General features: G+C 40.8%; 1 protein-coding gene across 1 annotated transcript in view; it reads right to left on the bottom strand.

Moving 5' to 3' along the window:
- Positions 1–25,000, bottom strand: part of man1a1 (mannosidase, alpha, class 1A, member 1) — a 168,112-nt gene that overhangs the window by 126,756 nt on the left and 16,356 nt on the right. Inside the window, exon 2 of the mRNA XM_079644772.1 lies at positions 18,354–18,450. Within this exon, the coding sequence (XP_079500898.1) occupies positions 18,354–18,450 (97 nt within the window). The remainder of the gene's footprint in view (positions 1–18,353; positions 18,451–25,000) is intronic.

The raw sequence follows: 25,000 nt of genomic DNA, 5'->3' as shown, positions 1-25,000 counted from the left end.
GTAACCCTGTTCTCGGCCGAAAGGGCCTTTTTAACCATTTTCGGCCGATAATTTTCGGTGGCCGAATATTCGGTGCATCCCTAATATTAAGAATATTAAAAAATATTCCATTGTGTTTTCTGATGGAGAAAATTAAAGTTTGTTGTCCACAGCGGACGTTACATTTACCGAATGTCTTACTGCGGATGATATGACGTCACAGTCCCTTTATCGTCCTTAGCAACGGTCATGTTCTCCTTAGCAGCGGTGTGTTAGCTAGTATTAACAACCTCTGAATCGTCCAAATCGACCAATAAGAATCGAGCATTCCACTATGCCGTGTTCTTATATCATAAATGTACCGGATCATGTTGGACAAAGCCTAATAAGTATCACGCCATGTGGTTATGAAAAGCTTTTTTATCGAACATTGGTTTCTTTGCTTTGGGAACAGTAAACGTCACATGGTTTACGTCATGTGAACACAAAGGGTGACCTCATTGGTGCCCTGCGGCTCCGGGTCACACAGCGCTCCATAGTGAGGTTTCCACGTCTCCCTTTCACGGTAATTCAGAGCTCACAGGCCTCCATTCAGCCTGAGCACAGATCTGTGGATTATATCACAGCGGCCATGTGAACAAAAGCTCCTCCAATCACAATAAAAGGCAGCCTTTACAACTATAGGCCGCATGAGATGTGACTCAATCTGTGGTGCTCTTTACCCTGAAGCTTCCTTTAGTCAGCATCACACTTTCAATTACGTCCAAAAACACTTTTATTCAGTCACACAGCCGTTTGTTGTGTGTGAATGACGGATCAATTCATCCACCATCGTCCTTTTTCACACACAAAAAGTCCCTGCCTCAAACATTTATCGACTGCACATCATTTTTAATGCAGGCACTTGTGGTGTTTTCAATAACTCCTACACCTTCAAAAAGGGCTTGGCAATATGACAGATATATTTTCAAAACTATATAAAAATGTCTATCTTATATATCGTGTATATTGTGATATCCGCTAGTTCTATTTACAATTTCTTTATATCATATATTAGGCTTTACCATTTATTCCATATTGACTATATTTTTGTTGAAATATCAAAAAACATGCTCATAGTATTTTTATCAAGATGTGAAATTATCGATATCATGACAGAAGATTTGGGCATTTTTCGCTCTACAGTCAGATTTACACCATATTCTGTGACTTTCATTTGGAAAATATGGCGTAAAAGCACTTCTTGTTTACAAAATAAACAAAGATCTGCATTTAAAACTTAAATTAGAGACAATTGATGCTTTTTTAGAATCACCTTTAGTGCCATCATAGTTGGTGTTTGCCAACTCTCTGATCAGACAGACAGGTGGTTTTCAAACATGAAGTCCGCCATGTCTCTTGGGCAAGCTTTTAAAAAATATATAAACTACTAACTAAAACATTGTGTAGTCTGTTCCTGGCATTAAAAAACTAAATTCACAGCACATTCAATCTGATCAAATCAATCAATATGTAATATGTTTCCAGTTAAAATGGCAATGCTGTAAAAAAAAAAAAAAATGGACACACGGCTTAAATAAATGTGAGAAACAGGTCAATGGAGTTTTCTTACAAGCTTGCTAAAACGCAGTCACGATGATTGTTTTTCTGCATTTTGAAATTGCCAATAAAATAGTCGATAAAAGCAATAAGGTCCGAGTTTTCCAACAATCAAATACAAAAAAAAAAGAAGAATAAAACATAACAACAGAAATATCTTTTTCATTTCAGTACTAAGACATGACCTGGTTTTGTGAAACTGGCCTAAACTTTAGGATTTCTCCAACCCTGGAAGACAACAAGCAGCCGGATAGCAGGCAGCTGTAAACATAACCTCGCTCCAGTGTTACTAACGGATAAATTAAAATGGACTCCGCACACTGACTCAGCAGCTTTTGCTCAAAAATAGCAGCCTCAGCCTTGAAAAGACTGACAGCAGTCAAAGTGTCACGGATATTAAAGAAAAAACACATTAAAATTCAGTCTTAGAAATAAACCCCTTCTGAAGTTCCTCCTCAACTCGCTGCCTTTCCGCAGCCAAGAAATATTCGAAAAAGTTTCCCATGTGTCCCGTATCGTAATGCTAACTAAATGCAAACTCCAGGGATAATCCTTAATCCTACATTTTGATCCCGATCTCGACATCCCTCATTTTGATCCCATTTAGCCCCCACTACCTCAGCGTTGACTCTACACTGTATCTGGTGAGAGGTCACAGAGGGGAGGTGAGAAAAAGTGATGGCTAAGCCTTGAGCTAATCGTGTTATCGTAGGCAGAAAGCATTACACACACACACACACACACACACACACACACACACACACACACACACACACACACACACACACACACACACACACACACACACACACACACACACACACACACACACACACACACACACACACACACACACACACACACACACACACACACACACACACACACACACACACACACACACACACACACACACACACACACACACACACACACACACACACACACACACACACACACACACACACACACACACACACACACACACACACACACACACACACACACACACACACACACATCCCAAAGTGTATTAACCTTTTGGCTTCTGCTGCCAGATACTCGAACGTCAACACTTTTTGTCAAGGTTACAGTGAAAGGCATTACCACGCTTCACTTGTGTGTATGTGTGTCTGGGTGTGTGTGTGTGTGTGTGTGTGTGTGTGTGTGTGTGTGTGTGTGTGTGTTGACAGTGATACAGAAAAGAGGGATTAAAGCAAAGCTGTGATATTACACCCAATACAAGATGGAAGGACTGCAGCTATGAAACTCTCAATTAGTATTTCTGCTTCGTTTATTCAGGCGTGGGAACTTAAAGGGACTAGTCAGACTTTGAGGAGTGTGTGTGTGTGTGTGTGTGTGTGTGTGTGTGTGTGTGTGTGTGTGTGTGTGTGCATCAGAAAGATGGGCGGTGCTGCTGCAGTGGGTTGTTCGAGGCCTTAAGGGGGATATAAAGTTAGTGTCCGTTTGTGTGATTAATTAATTTGGATGCAGACTCAAGGTTCTAAAACATAGACTCAGGAGATGAGTGTGTAAGGCAGAGCTGCAAGGTGTGTGTGTGATGGATACCCCCCATCTCAACTGCTGCAGTGCTCCCCTGTCCCACCCACCTCTGTGCAGAGCGTGATTTAAATCCACACACACACACACACACACACACACACACACACACACACACACACACACACACACACACACACACACACACACACACACACACACACACACACACACACACACACACACACACACACACACACACACACACACACACACACACACACACACACACACACACACACACACACACACACACACACACACACACACACACACACACACACACACACACACACACACACACACACACACACACACACACACACACACACACACACACACACACACACACACACACCCTGAGGGAAAGCCAGGGCAGAATTACTCCATCCATTTCAATTACAGAGATGGAGTATCTGATTCAGACACACACACTGTTGTTGGGAGCCGAGGCTGCAGCCCAGGACTGGATGTCAAATTAAATAACCAACCAAATGACTCGTCATGAAAATAGGAAGACACCAAAAACATTAGCCTTCCTGACTGGTGGATGGTAATGATATTTTGTAGTTGTGCTGTAGCGACAGAGAGGCTGGCAGGAAACAGGAACACTGAATCGAATTTGGTGTGACACAATGATGGGGTTGTGACCCAGACGAAGCCATGCATTTCACTCTGCGCACGTTATGTTCCAACGCCTCATCTACCATCCTGAAAGACACCTGATCCTTATCCTGCTGGTTTTTTTTATCAGTTTAAGTTTTGTTTCACTTGGTTTGAAATGTTTCAAGGACTTTTGTCTTTTCTAAGCATGACTAACAAAGTCCTCCAGCTGGAGTGGGTACCATTAAAAAGATTTGATTGAAGAAACAATTGAGACCCTGCTACTCCTCTCCTCTCTCCATTGGTCTCCAGTGCACTCAAAAAAAAACTTCATACGCCCTGGACTTTTTGAAGGTCTCTCCAGTCTTCTCACCCAAAGCTCTTTCTCAACGTAGGCTGGAGTGCTTGCTTGCAGTGTCTCAAGTGTGAGAGAACCTCCCTCTTAAGACCTAAAAGTGCCCTAAAAGAAACATCTTAAGAAACTTATTTCTTTAAAAGTATATTCTTTATCATTTGGACTTCTAAGAGTTTGACCTTTATCAGTGGCTTCTATATGTCTACTTTATTTTCAAATCAGCTGTAGCTTGACTTCAGGCAATGCAACAGAATTGAAAGGCAGAATGTATTTACTTGGCTTTTGCAACGAGTCCTTACGCTTTGCTTTTATATGTGCTGCCATGGTTGTTGTGAAGTGCTGGAGAAATGCTGCCACAATGCTGACTTTAGCCCTTACGGAAAAGCTTCTGAAGGTCTTATACTTCATCACTCAACATTTCTTTGAGCTGCAACCCCTCCTTTATCCTCTCTCAGCGCTTAGAACACACTCAAGAGCCTTGAAGAGCCATAAAAGAGGTGAAAATACATTAGAGGTTTAAGTTAAATTAGTGGTAGTGGCGCACTCGTCTCTAGAGTACACACAGTCCAAAAAGCTAGCAGAAAAAAAGCTGAGATACATTAAATAATGGTCTAAAGCAAAGAAACAACTACTATTCAGAGGACACGCAACAGAAATGAAACAGTAGGAATAGAATACCTGGTTTCACCAAAATGTACCTGGTAGTAGAAATGATCTTTAAAGCTACAGATCTTTGTGGTTCTGTGATCACCGAGCTATCGATATGGACTGTAAGCAGGGCCGGACTGGGACAATAAGTCAGGCCGGAAATTATACGCCCAGACAGGCCACTACCAGTTTTCTTTTGTGCCATTTTCCTGGATTTATTTGTCAATATTTACAGCGTTGCTGCCCATAGTGATATCCCTAAACTTTAAATCTACTACCCCAGAATACACATATGGACAGGGGTTACTATTTTTTTTTTAAAAGTTCAAATCTATTTAGGAACCTATCCATGTGAACATATTTTAAGTGGAGGTGGACCTCAAATCCTCTAGGGGGGTCCGGGGGTATGCTCCCTGTAGTGGCAATTTCTTATATTACTTTATATAGTAAAACCAAATGATGATATTATGCTTAGAGATTGTTTGGTCAACTCGACCTGTTGTACCACACGGTAGCATCCCGCCAAGGTCGTACCTGGAGGATGCGGCCCTCCCTATGAGAGCATTGTAAGATAACAGTTTTCTAAGGAAAGTCTTATCTCTTTTCCTTTCTGCACAGCAACAGTCCTCTATAAAACACACACACACATTATACCCTGTGTGCACTCCTGCAGACTACTCTGTACTCTGTGAGACATGTACCTTTGAAGCACTTCAAATAAAGAACCAACGAAAGACAACGCCGCTTGCTTTCACCAGTTTATTATTGATTACTCTCATTGTACATCTTTACAGTATTGACGAGTTTAAAATATCCACGACATCCCCCAGTAAGATTTTTTTTTTTTTTTAAATGTTGGACTTAAATGCATCAATCTGGTGCACTTTGAGGGGGAAATAAAGAGAGACTAAACCCATATGAAACAGAACTGTATACATTTAAATAATCATAAAATCATAAGAACATGGCCATAACCAATAACATACCATATCCAATATGAAAAAACACTGAAACTTGTGTATTTATTTATTTTTGGTTCATTTATAGTTGTGACTGTGTCTGGGCACCTGAACCAGCCTCACCCGTCTCCCTCTCCCCCCCTGCTCCTCTTTGAGGCAGCAGCACAGACTAGTTTTAGCTCTCAACAAGTTTTTAAAGTTTATCTTACCTTTTTTCACCTAGTTCACTATCTAAACACTCAGAGTCCTTTACCTCACTGAGCTGTAGTTATCAGTCTCTCAGTCTGACAGGAGAGGACTCTCCTCCACCTTGTTGACAGCTCATTATATCCGTTAGCGCAGCTAGCTAGCACCAGATGCTAACAACAGCAACACACGTAACCGGTGCGCGCGCTTTCTCTCTCGCTCGCGCCACACATACACACCCTCCCGAGCTTGAATGACACACAGAGATCAATCGAGGGCATTAGTGTATGTCGGCAGGCCACATCATGTAGACAGCCAGTCACCCTCCGTGAGACAGAGTCAGACCCACATTTGCGCAGCGTTGCGTTCACAATACATACATTAAAAAAAGATTCCTCAGGCCAGCAGGCCACTTAACAGGCCAGGCCATCGGGAAACCTCCCGGTCCTCCCGATGGCCAGTCCGGGCCTGACTGTAACTGTTGATTATAATGCGTCATACACGGGACACCTGAAGGTCAAGTGTTAAGGCTGTTACACACCGGAGGTATTTGTTTCGTGCATTAATACATTGACTCAGAGCGCTTATATTACGAAGTGAGAAAAAAAGGCATCTGTTGCGATTTTTTTCCTACAAATACTCTGTAGTTTGAACCAAGACAGCAAACGTTGTTACGTATTTCAACCTTTACAAACCAGCATATTGGATCAATTATACCTTTCACAATAAAAGCTCTAGACACATAATAGTCAGCTGAGTATCTCACGGTTTGGAGTTGTTTATCCGTGTGGAAAGGCCTTGAATGTAAAGAAAGTGGCTTTATTCTGTCCGGGTATTTCTACTGTCACTTTAGTTAAGCGATGCGAGGAGCAGCGGCATCATCACTGCAAGGGGCCGAGGAGCAGAAAAGACATTGAGAGGGCCGCCATGGAGGGAAGGCCACAGGAGACAGGAGGGGGAAAATAACATAAAGAAAAAGAGGTCATCACAAAACCCTGGCAGCATCTGTGGCAAAGGCTGCCATTCATCCAATGGCCTTTTAAAGCGCTGCAGGCAGGGCCGAGCAGATAACGTCCTCTGCAGAGTGTGTGTGTCTCAGGAGACGCTCAGCCTTTCGCTCCCTCACAGTGCCTGCAGCTACTGATCCATCCAACTGTCCAGCAAATAACCACAGTCCTAAAAGGATGCCGGGGCGCTGCGTGAATTAGCTAACCCCGAGAAGCAAAGGGACGAGGATGACGGGATGAATCATGGAAGCTACATGCTGTTTTACCTTGAGAGTTGAAGCATAATGTCAAAGTACTGGCTTAATCTATAAAACATGTTATAACTTATACTCTATGCATTACATTAATGCACAACAATATCTGTTTTCCCCTTTTTTTTTTTATTACTACCGATTTTTATTCAATTTCTATGTAAATACTCTTATATTTCACTACATTTTTTATTATTTTTAATATTTTTCTAGTTCTCTATTTGTGTTTTAATTTATTTTTGTACTTTTATGTAGGGACGCGTGTGGCGCAGTGGATAGTGCATTGATGTTCGGATCAGGGGAGAACAGGTTCAAACCCCACTGCAGTCGGCATGTCATTGTGTCCCTGAGACACTTCACCCCAAATTGCTCCTGTGGGGATTGTCCACAGTATTGAGTTATGCTTTGGATAAAAGCGTCTAACAAGTAACATGTAATGTAATGTAATGTATGCACCACGACATCAAGTCAAATTCCTCGTACGTGTCACTGGTAATAAAGCTGTTTCTGATTTTCACCAAAAACAGATTTTAGCTATCGTCATCTAAGCAAATTAGAGAAGGTAATATCATTCTTTTCCTTTTAAAAACAATCCCATGAGTTAATGTCGAGTAGTTGTTTATCATGGCAACATAACAGTCTTTTCCCCAAACAGTGGACATTGAGTCACACAGGAAGAAGGGGAGGAGAAATTAGGAATGACTTGCAATTACTCCCAATGGTGTTGATATTATTATCCGTCAAAACACCAATACGTTTTAGACTCTGTTATTGGCTGAAACCCTACAGCTAGCCTTTCACTCAAAAACTATTTATTATTTATAGCCCGATGGATTTTTTGAGGGCAATTCCACTATGACCGATTTGTCTTAAATAACATACACTCAGTATACGGTAAATACAAAAGAAATTCCACATTTGTACTAAGAGGAACATTTAAAAAATAAACGCAATGTTTCTGTGATCTGAAAAATCTTTCTTTACTTTCTTATTTCTGTCCTGACGTTTCATGGTTACTTATTTATTTGTGGACATACAAACCAGTGTTGAATTACAGTCTCTGCAAAAAGCTAAAATATATTAGCCACAGAGATTTATGGGTCTAGTTCCAATATACGTTGTAATATAATCCTGTATGTGTCATTTGTTGTCATTTACAACACGTGTAAATTATGTGCACCGAGACCGGGAGGAAGTGTATTTGTCGAAATTGATGTTGTTTTCAGCGTAGTCAGATTTGAGGTGTCTCTTGAGTTTTTCCTCCAAAACAGCCTACAGCTTAGACAAACAAGACAGATGGCATCACACACACACACACACACACACACACACACACACACACACACACACACACACACACACACACACACACACACACACACACACACACACACACACACACACACACACACACACACACACACACACACACACACACACACACACACACACACACACACACACACACACACACACACACACACACACACACACACACACACACACACACACACACACACAATGCTAAACGACCTAAAAATCCTGCCTTTTCCTCTTCGCCTGCAACTGGAGACATCAGTAGTGACCTTTATTGTGCTGGGGCTCAGTGAAGTGTGTTTATTTTAGACAGAAAAAAAGCCCCACACACCATACACACACTCTCACACAACCCATGGGGAGTTTGTTTTGGTTGGTTGAACAGTGAGTGCCTTCCAGTTATTGCCGTGGGCCAGATTGAGAGGCAGTGTTTCAACCTTTAGCTTGTTTGGCTGCTGAGGAGCACAACCAGTAGTCTGTCAAGAGTCTCAATTAAAGAGACGACCTGCAGCAAACACAACGTAGAGAAAACACAACCGACAGGAAACACTACTGACAGAAAACACAACTGAGAGGAAACACAACCGACAGGAAACAGTACTGACAGAAAACACAACTGAGAGGAAACACTACTGAGAGGAAACACAACTGACAGGAAACACTACCGACAGGAAACACTACTGACAGGAAACACTACTGAGAGGAAACACTACTGAGAGGAAACACAACCGACAGGAAACAGCACTGACAGAAAACACAACTGAGAGGAAACACTACCGAGAGGAAACACTACTGAGAGGAAACACAACTGACAGGAAACAGTACTGACAGAAAACACAACTGAGAGGAAACAGTACTGAGAGGAAACACTACTGACAGGAAACACTACCGAGAGGAAACACTACCGAGAGGAAACACTACCGAGAGGAAACACTATTGCCAGGAAACACAACAGACAGGAAACACTGACAGGAAACACTACTGAGAGGAAACACTACTGACAGGAAACACTACCGAGAGGAAACACTACCGACAGGAAACACTACCGAGAGGAAACACTACCGAGAGGAAACACTACTGCCAGGAAACACAACAGACAGGAAACACTACTGAGAGGAAACACTACTGACAGGAAACACTACCGAGAGGAAACACTACCGACATGAAACACTACCGAGAGGAAACACTACCGAGAGGAAACACTACTGCCAGGAAACACAACAGACATGAAACACTACCCACAGGAAACACTACCGACAGGAAACACTACCGACAGGAAACACTACTGAAAGGAAACACTACCGACAGGAAACACTACTGAAAGGAAACACTACTGAAAGGAAACACTACCGAGAGGAAACACTACTGACAGGAAACACCACCAAGCACATACTGCAGCTATGTGCATTCTAAAGGCAATTGTTTTTCCTTTTTTGAAAAGATTAGAGACTATATCCACCTTATGCTCCAATAGAAATGTATATTTAAAGCTTCCATCGAGGGCATCAAAGAGGCCCTATTATGCTTATTTTGGTTTGCATTTGACTACAAATCCGCGTTTCCGTTTCCGTTTCGGCCTCGTGTGGACGAACCGTCTATACGATAGAGAACGTTAGCGGATTCAACTGATATCGTCTCCGTGTTGACGGGGCCTTAGACAACAGATTCAAATAAAGGGCAGTAAGATGACTAAACAGCTAACTGATAAGAATGCAAAGTGTTGTGATTTCCTTTTATAAGTTGGTGGCTAATCGATAGCAACATGCATTTCTTGCCTTTTTCCACAAATGAAATAAATATACTGTCCAATGTTGGGCAAGTGACATAGAAAACGTAATACACGACTCATTCATTATTACATCTGGAAATATAAACAGTGCCAGGGAGAAGAAGCTAAGTCAACATGGTAATCCATTGTAGTGCTATCCCAAATTAAATTCTCTTCTCTTGTGAGGAATATATTTATTAGAGAGAATACAACCCACATTAAACCGCATGCCACGTTCATAAGGAACGGTTAATGCCAGATTCTAAAACTCAAAACGCATTCCCATAATGCATTCATTGATCTTAGAACAGTGTATCAGTGTACTACATTACAGAAATCTTGTTTTTATAGCCAGCATGTCCTTTGGAACTGGATTCAATAATAAGGCCTTGGTACAAACTCCACCTCTGGCTCATTGGCGTATAATGGGGCTGTTATTAAATTAAACTCCATAATGTCTAACATGAGTCAGGGAGCATCTTAAGGCTGACAATCACAGACAGTGAGCTCCACAAATGAGCTCCTGATGATCTGGAGAATCTTATCTTAGAAAGGTCATTTTATTCCAGGGGATGTTTAAATTATTATGTTCAGACAGATCTGTGTGGACAAAGACCTTGCGGGCTGTTCTGAGAGAAGTTCAGGAAAACGTGTGCTAGAGTTCCTTTGCATGAATAAGTATTTAAAAATGTTGAAATAAAAAAAATATATAATTTGAAGACGATATCATCTATATTCTGCAGGTCATGGACTCTTCTTGACTCAAAGTATGTTGAATGTGTCTGTCAGCTAACAGCAATGTCCCAACTGGATTTCACCTGCCCTGGATTTAGAAACAGAAAGATACCCGTTCTTGTGCGTCAGCCTCAATAGCAGTGTGCTGGTTATAGACAGCTGAGCTGAGTGCTAAGAGATGGAGACAGGGATTGGAAATGACAGGAGGAGAGATGGATGCCACGGTCGCCTCTAGGTGTATTTCATTTTAGATTTAAAAAAAGAAAGGGGTATATCTACATTATTTCCAGGGGCAGGGAGCTGATGTTTGACAGCTGATAAAGGATTGCCTTATATAAACACTGTTTGAAGGGGCCATATTATATTTTGGGGGGTTTACCCTTTCCTGTAGTGTGTTATATAAGTTTTTATTCATGTGAATGGTCTGCAAAGGCTAAAATCCCAAAGTCTGTAAAACACTGATATCACTATGCAACACTCAGTCTTCTATTGGCTTGCGCTCCAACACATTGTACGTGATAGGCTAAGGTAACGGACATCTTGAAGCGGTCGACCAAACAGAACCGGCCAGCTAACCAATCAGAGCAGACTGGGCTCTGGTTTCAGACAGAGGGTGAAAAGAGGTGCTGCAGCACAGGCAGTATGAGAACAATAAAGAGCTTTTTGAGACATGTCCGAGTAGTAGAGACACTACATACAATTATGAACCTGAAAATGAACATTATACGTCCTCTTAAGATTACGACACATAGCCCTAAAGTAACTCACGTAAACACAGAGAACATCCTACACTTGAAACAAACGATCAATTTGGCAGAATATTATTATTGATGCTGGGTCCAAAATGTCACTATCAGTCAGCGGCTACATTACTAGACGGATCATATGTGAGCTGCACAAACTGTATTCATGGAGCAGTGTTGACAAGCGGGTAACTGCAAAGGATTCTGGGTGAAATATTGTTTGTGACTGAAATTGTTGCACCACGACGAAAAGCTGTTACAGGAAGCCAGACGTTGGAGCGAAGCGTAATCAGTCTGCCCTTCAGATGCCTAATCAATGTGCAATTCAATTATTATGGCAGCAGAGCACTTCATTTTAAATATGTATATAATGTGTTACAGTTATTGAATGTGATTTTGATTTAGACCTCAGATGTCACTCACACTGATGCTGTATACGATTAATTAGCTTGTCTTCTGAGACAGAATACCCACGGTACTAGTGCTGCACAAATACATTATCATCATCCTGTATTGTTATTAATATCTAACCTTTTTGGATTGTTGGATCTCTGAAGGTCTTTTAAAATGAAACATAGAAATATATTGGATTACATTATGTGTAAGCCCTTGAACTCATCGTTTTAAATGTCACATATTAAGTGGATTATAACTAAATAAGCCATCAAAGTAAAATTAAAATCGATCAATGGAAGGTTTTCTCAGGACAAACCCATCTACAAATTCTGTTTGTCAGCACTTATTTTAATTTGTTTCACGTGCAGAGTCATTTATTCAGCGTCTTGACCTTTAAAACAATTTGTCTAACACTAACACAGCCTGTACACTTCCCTCTAACGCTTTATTTACAACAGAGACTTGGTGCCTCGAAATCAAAGCTGCCTACAGCACATTAACTAAAGATATACGCAGTTATTAAATCAGACGCTGATTGAATATGGTCAACGCTAATAGGAGATAACAAGCAGATGGCATTGTGCTCATATCTCTTGCTCTTTGCTATTGAAGTGTTTGCTGTTGAAATGGACAAACATATTTTGTAATAGCGTTTGATGAAACATACCCACGATAGTTGGTTGTTTGCCAAAGTAGTAGGTTGAGAATATAAACACAGTTGCCTGCCAACATTTTGGGAAGAGCTATGGGTGTTAGTGTTCGTCAGGAGTTGAGCAATAACTGTCTTCAAGTGTTAAGTAGATAAATGCTGTGCTGTAATAAAAAAGGTAAAAGAGTGCATTAAAATGTGTTTGAATTTGGAGCAACATCCAGTCAAAGGAAGCACAGCTGGAGTCTGGGAGCGAGAGTTGGTTTCCTTCAGGAAATGACAACAGAAGGGACAGATTCAACCTCCCCCATCGCCCATAAATAGAGATCCAGCCCATCAGCAGTGTTCCCATTTAACCTCTCTGAAGAGTAGAACTGTGGGTTGTCCAGTCTTAATAAAAGATTGTTTAAAAATCCATTCTCAAGTTGTTAACTGGAAATAATAGGTCCATCTTGCACAACTGAGGATTTCCCAACCTTTTCCGACCCATCATCCTGTGTTATCATAAACATTGGCAGTAGTTTATCGAGTTTATTGAGATGAGAGTATTTTTTTTAAGATATAGTTGACTTTGAAAGGACTACAAAACTGTATATATTATATACTACGTGTGGGGGAAACTTCTGAAGCAATTGGAGTCAGGACTCACATGCCCCTTTCAGATCAACGCGGTTCCAGGGCCGGTTCGGAGCTGGAGCTTGAAAAGCACCGGTTGTTCCTGTTCACACCGCGTCGGAGCCGCCTCTAAGCTCCGGAATCCGGTTTGTTTCCAGCACCAAAAAGTTGTCGGTCTAGAAGCAAGCCCTGCATACGCCAAATCTATTGAAAATAAAAACCGGTTCCGAACCAGAAAAGCTCTAGCACGGAGCTAGAACGGGAAAAGCGTTGGTGTGAAAGGGGCATCAGAGACACGAGGAGAGCTGGAGCTTTGATGGCGAACACTGAGGGTTTATTTGGAGCTTCGGCCGGAGAATTCACAAGACATGTCACGGGTCACGAGTTGACCACACGGATGAGATGCCACAATCAATTCTGAAGAACCCTTCTGTAGCTCCAGGTTTGAACTAGTTCAGAGTGGAATAATCAACATTCTTTATCAGCGAGACTAAAGAAATATGGACCCTGAATCTAACTGCTGTCGTCCATAGAAAAGAATGTGCGCCAGGGATCCTGCGTTCCTAAAAAGAAGGGCATCCAGATGTCATGCTTTTGCTCGGTCATAAGCTGGCAACAACAATGCGCCCAAGCTGCCCCTCCTTAAGAGAGATAGCAGCAATACCCAAGGCCGTAGACCTATGCCATGGGAGAGAGGCAGAAAATGATGAACCGTGCAAAGTTGAATACCCAAGCAAATGATTCCCCAACACTACGGATTAAATTATTAGGTGATTAGTTAATTGACGGATAATCAGCTCACATTCCCTCAATTCTGTGGAGTTGCTTTCTTTCTTTGTCTTTTGGTGATTAAAAATGTAATATATTTGAGTATATAGTTGGTCGGACTAAACAAGCAATTTGTAGATATCGTCTTAAAGAACCTTGTTTCACCGAATAATTCATTGACTAATTGAGAAAGTAATACACATCTATAGTTGCATGGATATGATTCATGTGGGAGTCCTCTGAGGCAAGCTCGTTTCATATTAATATAAATAGTTATGTAACCATGCCTTATGGAGAGGTCTGCTAATATTTATCATGTGGATCAATTTTTAAATGAAATGCTGAACCTTCTAACTCCGAAGAGCAAACGTTATATTCCCACTTCCCCCTGGCCGGTTTAAATCCAGCTAACTGTGAATCAGGGAAATAGCCTCAGGTATGGAAAGTGGCTTTTTGGCATAATACTCCAGGTCAGGCTAATATTATCATCATACATCATGTTCTTTAGGAGTTGGCTGTGATGAGGCCCCAGGCCCAAGCTGTCTTTATTTACTGATGGGAGTAAGTCTGAGGAAGCAGTCGACTGAAACCTATTTACTTTTCTTTAGCGGCGTCATGAGGGATGGAAAGAGACGGCGAACAGAGAGACAGACTAATCTAACAATTAGTATTCACACAGCTGCTTTCCTCTTTCTTCCTGAATTTACGTATGATACATTCCAGTAATGAAACAGTGGATGGAATTTACACAAAGCTGATTACATTTCCTCATTAAACATAAGAAGGAAATCATTAAAAATGAGCCTGTAAATCTTCCACACTGTATAATGGAATTGACTTAGTGGGGTTTTTGGCCTTTTCCCCAGGGCGAGGACTGAAATTATGCATTTCAATCATAGGTGCTTCAATGACAAACACCCTGTTTTCAATACTACAATACTATAGGGCTTTTGTACCACATTTGACACAAGCCATTGCTTTCTTTCATTACAAGACACAAGGTGAAGTCTTGACAACAAATGAACGTTGTTGCATAAAATGTGTTTACCTCAGTATACCAGAACATGTCTCTGTGTGTGTGCAGTAGACCGGCGACCTGTCTATTCTCTTTTGACAGGTAAAGCTTGACAAACAGTTTGTTGTAAAGACATAAAGGAGGCTTAACATCAGAAGAGCCATTTCACTTCCTGAATCAAACAACACAGTCCTGACCCAAGACTGTGGCTTCCAACATTGTTTGAAACACCCGGTTTGTATATGCGCAAAGTACTGTCATAATGTCGCTTGATGTTGTTCCAGAAACAAAGTAGATACAGGAAAATCAACGTTTCAGCTATAGCACCTTGACACAAACAATGCAAACGTTGTGAACTGATGATGAAAGATACAGAAAGAGTTCAGAGACATGATGTTCAGAAACGACTGCTAAGATTAGACAGAAAACTCATTCTGTAATCTCTAAACAAACCAACACACCTGCACATAAAATATCACCATAAACAGCCAATCACATCCCTCGGAGGTCAACTACTGCAATCAAGATACAAAATGTATGTTTAGGTGTGTTAGGTGTGTTGATATAAGACTTTAAAAACTAATAGCAAGTGAAGGGGAGGTGAGGTTTTGTGTTGCTAATGTTTGTTCCATGTTGAAGGTTCAGAATAGTGAAGTTGTTGATGCATTAGAATAGTGCATACGTACATCAAATGAATTTTTGTCATTACTTAAATATTCTGAAGAGCTGCACAAATGCATCATTTTATATTAGGAATCAATTGAATGGCTGTGTATGAAGTGATATTGGTTACTTGTGGTTGGGAACACCTTAAGGTACGGACACACCAACCCGATTATCGGCGTTGGTGGGCGTCAGGCCGACGATGAGCGTCGACAAGCCCTACTCGGATTGGTGTGTCCCGCACCGCCGGGTCTTTTCAGCCGGGCCGACGCCTTTTCATCCGAAAACCGGTGGCAGTTGGCCAAAGGCAGTCGGCGAAAGAAATCACTCTGATTGGCTGTTCAGCTAGCGAATCAGAGCATGAGAAGCGAAACGGAAGTGAGGGACCCAAACAAACTATTAAGAAGGCAAATCTGAGATTTCATTTAACTCCAGCTCTCGACACAGGTTCGGGAAAGCCCCATGAGCTTCTCACTGTAGAGGGAAAATGGAACGCACATGTTTATATCACGCAGTCTGTTCTTCTTCTCTCGGTTATCACGCAGTCTGTCTTCCGGTTGTTGCCTCTTTTGAATGACGAATGCACACTACCGCCGCCTGCTGGTAAGGAGAGTTATTGCCACTCACGCATGCGCAGTTCGTACGTGCTACTTGGCCGTCGGCTGAAGTGTTTGCGGTGTGTTCCAGTGCGACACATGGCCAATACGCAGGAGACACGAGGCGACACAACAGTCGGGGTCCGTCTCTGTGAGTTCTTTGTTGTCAGATTGGTGTGTCCGGGCCTTTACTCTACAGTTTCCCTCAAGTCTTAAAAGTAGTGTCTCTGAGCTCTTTGTTTTGGTTAACGGCCAAACACTGCACTGGTTGGGTCCACTCCCACTGCTCACATTAACCTAATTCCAGCAGAAAAGCACTCTAAGCCACCAGCACAACAGCAAACAACTAGCTGAATGGAGCAGCCTTAGAGCCACTTAATTCCTTAAAGAGTGAAGCAAATAGAGCTAGAAGGGGACCTAATACTCCCGTTACAATGGCAGAAACACACGTCTGATGGATGTGTCAATAAACAACTGTTTATTGAAATGTTAACAAGGTGATAATGTCACACCAATTTTAAACATGGCCATCTCTCCTCTTATTTCCACTAGAAATTCGAGGCAGTTTCCTGTAAATTATCTAGAAGGAAATATATTGGTACTCTGACACAGACCTGCTACTTGACATAGAAGGGGAACATTAAATAAATAAAAATAAACACATAGAAAAAATTCAAACCGCATCACAAGTTTATTTGGTGTCAAGAGATTTCTCTTATCAGCAGCGGGCGCACAGACACCTCTTTGAATGCCATCGTATCTAGTCAAGAGCTGCTCTAAACTGTCACATTTACCACCCATTGATACACACACACACACACACACACACACACACACACACACACACACACACACACACACACACACACACACACACACACACACACACACACACACACACACACACACACACACACACACACACACACACACACACACACACACACACACACACACACACACACACACACACACACACACACACACACACACACACACACACACACACACACACACACACACACACACACACACACACACACACACACACAGGATTTAATTAGGTCAAGAGAGAGACAGAGGAAGAGATTTTAACAAATAAAAAATCCAATTCCCGTTCTTATTAATCCAATCAGTCAGAAATAATTACAGTACTCATTATGTGTACAAACAACACTTGGATTGGAGAACACACACTACACCTGACTGTCTCATTAAACAGTTATTCTAAATATGATATCACTTACAAGATGGTATCCTCTAATTGGCTACATCAGAAGTGTCAGGACTCCTTTTAAAACATATAAGGGGCTGTTTTAAATCAACTCTTTCAAGTCACGGTTCCCTTTATACCTTGGCACAATCAGGGAGAAAACCAAATACACTGGAGATGAAATGTGATGTTAATGAGTTGTATTGACCCTCTGCCATTGGCTTGTGTGCGCCGTGGTAACAGAGCTGCGGGATTCTCTCCTTTAAGCTCCGTGTTTACTTTGGCGGCAATTATCCGAGTCCAGCTTTTAAGCCAACGATCTCAGCCAAATAAACACAAAGAGACAGCACTACGAGTCTGTGTGTTTCTGTAGCTGAGGGGGATAAGAAAAGGACTTTAAAAATATGCAGTTAGTATCCTAGTTTAATTTGCTACTGACACACACACACACACACACAGAGAAAACTGGAGGAGGATCAGTCCGAGTAGAAACACAGCGCAGACACCAACAACTGGCAAGCAGCATAAACAGAATCTAAATATATGATAACGTTGACATTTAGAAGCATTCATATCTTAGATGGATGACTCTTACTGACGGCCAATGTGGCTGCTAATCTAAAGGTCAAGGCTACTGGTGGCAGGGACAAGAGATCAATCGTGTGTGTGTGTGTGTGTGTGTGTGTGTGTGTGTGTGTGTGTGTGTGTGTGTGTGGTCTCACACTCACCAAATAGATTGCTTGAGTGGCCTGTCTTGGAGACGGGCCTGAGCTCATTGGAACCCCAGGCGTAGCGCCGGTAGCTGTCCCACGCGTGTTTCATCATCTGTAAGGGAGGAGGAGGAGGAGAAATGAATAGAGGACAATCAACTCTGAGCTGTGACAAAGACAATTAAGTTGTTTTTTGAAAGCAAAGCGGTGGGTTGTTTGTCTCAAAGATACCAGATGTTCTGAGGCTAATTAGAGCTGCTCAATTAATCGTATTTTAATCGCAATTAAGATTTTAGCTTGCAACGATTATGAAAACAACTTAATTGAAATAAAACGATTTTTTATTATTATTGGTTTTTCAGTTGAATTATACTTAAAGTTCAGGGTAATCAACTGTTAATCACACGGTTCAAATGTTTCTTTTTCAATAAATGGATGTTTTCAAAGTAAATGGATAATCGTTTTTTAATAATCGTGATTTCAATTATTGACCCAAATAATCGAGATTATGATTTTTGCCATAATCGAGCAGCCCTAAGGCTAATGCCATGAGAAGAGAATTGGATAATGAGATTTTGTTCGACACATATGCTTTATTTTTTTATCAAAAACTATAGGTAAACATAACTAGCTTATATAATAAAAAAAACACGGTTTCAAAACAACCCTGAAGATACTTTTTTTTCCCTTGTTGTTGGACATATACGTATAAACAGTAATAAATTGTGTACTACCACTCATATTTGAAAAGCTGGAAGTCAAGAACTTGTGGCATTTTTACCTAAAAAAAATGCTTAACGCTTTGATTCCTTATAAAAGCAGTTACCACACTTCCAATTGGCTGATGTATTAAGCAACTCAGGTCGGCTGCCAAGTCATGTGAACATTTCCTGTAGAGTTACTTCAAGTGAACATTTGATAACCCTGGATATAGAAAATAATCTGAGACGAACTACATTTTATATTATTATTCTTCACAATGTTTAGTAACCAGTAATTCATCACTTTAGAGACATTTAAATCAAACTGTGTGCCAACATCACTGTAGAGTTATCCATTTCTTTACTGATGCAACTCCTTTCAATTCTTACAACACAGTCTGAGTGAGAGCACCCATGCCTGATACCTCTATCCCAGATCCAATTCTCACTACTTGATCTGTCTCGACTGAAAAACTCAATGACAAAAAATCCAATCCCAGAAGCGGCAGTTTGGGCCTGAAGCTCTGACATTAAGGATCTATTTGTTTGCACAATTCAACATCACACTGAAATCAATAATTAACCCCGAGAACAATGTCAACACATTATGTGGAATGTAACCTATTCTAAGTGACTGTCAGTCCGTTATGATCAATCTGGATGATTGATTGGCTCGTTTCTGCTAAAAAGTCAAACCCAAATATCCCTCGATTCCCTGTGAAAGGGAACATTTTCCTGTGCCGAGTCCCATTATCTGCTGCTGATAGAACCCAATTCCCCCAGCGGGAATCATTGAAGTTCCATCTTATTTTAATCTGGCGCTGGCTGGGGGGGCTTTATAGCACCGTGAACACTCGTTTCCAATCTAACACCCACTCTCACTTCAGAAGTGGCTCCTCCCCCAGCTCCGCATTTGTCTGTCCTGCTAATCCAGGTTTCAATGAGTCTCTCTCCAGACCCTGCAACAGGATTAGACACACTAACACCATTTATCCTACACCTTCAGACGGAGTATCTGTGCACACACTGATAGTGGGCCACTGTCATGTTGGCACTACACTGTCACCTATAGCAGGGGTTCCCAAAGTGGGGGTCGCGAGATGATTACAAAATAAAAATGGAAAATGTAAAAAAAAATTGATTAATTTTTTTTATAATTTTTTGTTTTTAATTATTATTAATAATAACGTTTGCATAGACATTTTCAGGGGCGGACTAGCCATCTGTATAATTTCCCCGCAACGAGGCTCGAGTGAGTGAGAATCAACTAAATGGGTTTGGATTGTTCCAATTGTTTTCAAAATTCTGTGCCAAACACACTTTAGTTATACGTATGGTTTGGCAGGATAATCTACACTTATTAACAAAGCTTTTATGAATTTGAGGCCTAAATTAGGGCTGCTCAATTAATCGTATTTTAATAGCAATTATGGCTTGCAACGATTACGAAAACAACGTAATCGAAATAGAACGATTATTTTATTATTATTACTTTTTTTTTTTTCATTTTCAAATAAAAAATGTTTAATTGATTTTTCAGTTGAATTATACTCAACGTTCAGGGTAATCAACTGTTAAAAACATATTGTTCAAATTAGTTTTCTCCAATAAATGGATGTTTTTGTTTTTAATAATCGTGATATCAATTATTGACCCAAATAATCGAGATTATGATTTTTGCCATAATCGAGCAGCCCTAGCGTAAATTCGATCGGCAAAAGTTAAAAGCTAACGTTCATGTCTCTTCTACATCAACATGTGTCCCCTCTTCTTCATGTCTCTTCTACATCAACATGTGTCCCCTCTTCTTCATGTCTCTTCTACATCCACATGTGTCCCCTCTTTTTCATGTCTCTTCTACATCAACATGTGTCCCCTCTTCTTCATGTCTCTTCTACATCCACATGTGTCCCCTCTTCTCCATGTGTCTTCTACATCAACATGTGTCCCCTCTTCTCCATGTCTCTTCTACATCAACATGTGTCCCCTCTTCTTCACGTCTCTTCTACATCAACATGTGTCTCCTCTTCTTCATGTCTCTTCTACATCAACATGTGTCCCCTCTTCTTCACGTCTCTTCTACATCAACATGTGTCCCCTCTTCTTCATGTCTCTTCTACATCCACATGTGTCCCCTCTTTTTCATGTCTCTTCTACGTCAACATGTGTCCCCTCTTCTCCATGTCTTTTCTACATCAACATGTGTCCCCTCTTCTCCATGTCTTTTCTACATCAACATGTGTCCCCTCTTCTTCATGTCTCTTCTACATCAACATGTGTCCCCTCTTCTTCATGTCTCTTCTACATCAACATGTGTCCCCTCTTCTTCATGTCTCTTCTACATCAACATGTGTCCCCTCTTCTTCATGTCCCCTCTTCTTCATGTCTCTTCTACATCAACATGTGTCCCCTCTTCTTCATGTGTCTTCTACATCAACATGTGTCCCCTCTTCTTCACGTCTCTTCTACATCAACATGTGTCCCCTCTTCTTCATGTCTCTTCTACATCAACATGTGTCCCCTCTTCTTCATGTCTCTTCTACATCCACATGTGTCCCCTCTTCTCCATGTCTGTTCTACATCAACATGTGTCCCCTCTTCTTCATGTCTCTTCTACATCAACATGTGTCCCCTCTTCTTCATGTCTCTTCTACATCAACATGTGTCCCCTCTGTGGAAAGAGACTCTGAAAGTTTCAGGAACAAAGATTCTCTCTCTTTTTGATCCATTTCTATAAAAACCTGTCTGAAAATGAGCTGATCAGAATTTGGCCATTTTATGATGTCATAACGATGTTTTGGCTTGAGTAACCATTAGCCAATCAGCAACCAAGGTAACCCCCCTGCTGAGTCATTGATACCGAGCTCACTTTAGAACAACACTAACTGAGAATGACAACCCAAACGACCAGAGCAGACGGTAAACCAGTGTTTCATTGAGTCGCTCTCTCAGTGTGACCTGTTGCCCGTAAACTAGACATTAAAAGGATACATTTAGTCTTTCAGTCCAGCAGGAAACCGGTTCAGTTGTTTCTTCAGTACTGATACCCGTCACGTACAACGGATAAGAGCTAAAATGAGTTGCAATAAAATATGAATGAGTTCTTAATACCCAAACGGTGAAAGGTTGCACTCGATTACAACCGTCATTAAAAAGAGATCCTCGCAAGATCAACTGGAGGCTGAGCATGGTGACACCTCGATCCAAGGTCTTTATTAAGCCCCTGTAGCCAAGGTCACATCTTAAAGTTGCTTGTGTTTTGCAACAGGTAATCCAAACACCTTAAAACTAAATGAGTCTGCCAATATCAGGGTTCATACACTTTTTCACCAAGGATTTTCAAAGACTTCTCCAGGAGCTTTACCTAATTTTCCATGACCAAAAAAATTACTCTTTCTCAGCGTACCACTGAAAATTGTTTATTTTAACATGGAATAGGAAAATAAGGTCTGCATATGAAACATGTTGGTCCTATCTAAAACAAATCAAATAGTAGGCTTACTAGCTTCTACACGCTAAAGCAACTAAAAATCTCTCACCAGCAAAATACCTCGTCAGTTAAATGCCATTTTACGTTTCATTACTATACGATACAGTATTTATTAACATCATAGTATTACTATTTCTGCGATTAGATCAAATATAAATTATATTTGATGCAACTTTAGTTACATTTCCATGACTTTTCCAAAACTTTGGGAAAAATATTGTTTTCCATGACTTTCCCAGGGCCTGGAATTAGCACTTTGAATTTCCTTGACTTTTCCAGGTTTTTAATGACCCGTAAGAACCCTGTTTATATTTTACAAACACTAACGTAGAACTATTGATATATCTCATTTTCAATTGAACTTTTCTGCAAGTTCACTGTAACTCGTTTGACATTGAACAGTCGTCATTATATAACGTCTGTAATAAGGAAGAGGAGTTTTTCGATCTACCATATGTTGAAGTTTGTTGACCAATATAAAAAAATAGGTAAGGACAGTCAACCTTTACGACTGTTTGAAATACACAGATCCATCAGATGATTATGCAGAATGCGTGTTTTTAATGTCATTAAATTAGATCAAGCTCTTTTGGTTATCAATTAATCATTCGTGCTTTAGATTTGTAAACCTAATGCGATCCTGCATTCAGTAAAATGACAGAAGTAATAAAGAAGTATCACATATTTAAAGATAATTATGCAGATGGTTAATTTATGTTATAGTATTAGTAATGTTACATTATTGTGTTACTATAAAAGCCAGAAAAACTAAATAATCAATAAGTAAACAATAAGTCAATTAAAATTAAAAAAGCAAACGTTTCCTAGTTAAACAAAAAAATACATTTGCTGTTTTTTTTTTATTTCAAAAATGTTGCTTTTTTGTCTCGTGATGGTTAATTGATTTTCATATTTGATGCAATTGTAGTTACATGTCCATGACTTTTCCCAAACGTTGGGAAAAATATTGTTTTCCATAACTTTTCCAGGGCCTGGAATTAGCACTTTGAATTTCCATGACTTTTCCAGGTTTTTAATGACCGTAAAAACACTGCCATATACTGCAACTTACCTAGCCCAAATAGTGAGACAACATTTAGACATTTGTTGGAAGGATTCGCAGACTTTGCCACAAAAATAACAGTTTAGCGATCACAGTTTATCGGTGAGTAAGGCTTGCTGTTCTCTAACGCAGTGTGTTCATGTGGGGCCCAAACCATAAACATTCCCAGTGTGTTCATTGTTATTGGATTCATTGCTCAGGATCTCCACGTGTCGGCTGTAAATGGATTAGCTGCTCAGGACTCTCCTGGCTGGTATTAGGATCTGCTGGCTGAAGCTATTTCAGACACACAGTCTCCGCATGCTAATAGGCTGCGTGTTTAAGGTGCACTGGTTTTCTGGGGCACAAACATCTAGTGTAATCTAGCAGGAAGATCTTAAGTACCAACACACCTCCTCTCACCTCCAGAGCGTGGAAACACACCGGCGCTGGATGAGATTATTTTTGAACAGGAAGGCTGCGTGAGAGGTGTTCATAATCTATTCGCTCCTTAATTCATTCCTATTCTCTGTTTGTCCCTGCTCCTCCTCTCCCCTCTGATCTGCCTCAGGCTCTAAACTAATAACAATGATGTTTTTAACACACACACACACACACACACACACACACACACACACACACACACACACACACACACACACACACACACACACACACACACACACACACACACACACACACACACACACACACACACACACACACACACACACACACACACACACACACACACACACACACACACACACACACACACACACACACACACACACACACACACACACACACACCACTACAACTGTTTCCTGTCAGCAGGACAGCACACTGTGTTACATCATGCTAACACTTAGCAGCAGGGAATGAATTGACTCTCTGGCACACACATAACTACATCAAAGCGACTTGCATACTCTATACCGTGGACAATCCCCACAGGAGCAATTTGGGGTGAAGTGTCTCAGGGACACAACGACATGCTGAGTGCAGTGGGGTTTGAACCTGTGCTCCCCTGATCCCAACACCAACGCACTAACCCACTGCACCACAAGCCTCCACTATATATAAAATAACTATAAGATCATTATGAGGCCTTGTAATCTGCTTTGAACATCCTTCAGTATGTTTTGTGTTTTCATTTTATTATTGCTAGTATTTAAGTTTTTGTTGACAAGACATGTTTTTGTATTCTGAGCGAAGTACATATGTGGGCAAACTAAGTCAATCAAGTAATTAACCACCTTGATTCAAACATGTTGACACCAGAAAAAGAATTTTTCCGTTTCAAAGCCTTTTTAGCCTCAAATACAATGAGAAGAATGTACCAGCTAAAGTATAAAGCCTAGTAAAACAATACTTTAAAACCTACTTACTCAAATAGATGACTATGTTAAGGGCTCATTTCTATGCTTCA

The sequence above is a fragment of the Notothenia rossii genome, assembly GCF_949606895.1.
Source record: "Notothenia rossii genome assembly, chromosome: 8".
NCBI lineage: Eukaryota > Metazoa > Chordata > Actinopteri > Perciformes > Nototheniidae > Notothenia > Notothenia rossii.
This window is presented reverse-complemented; position numbering and strand designations above follow the sequence as displayed.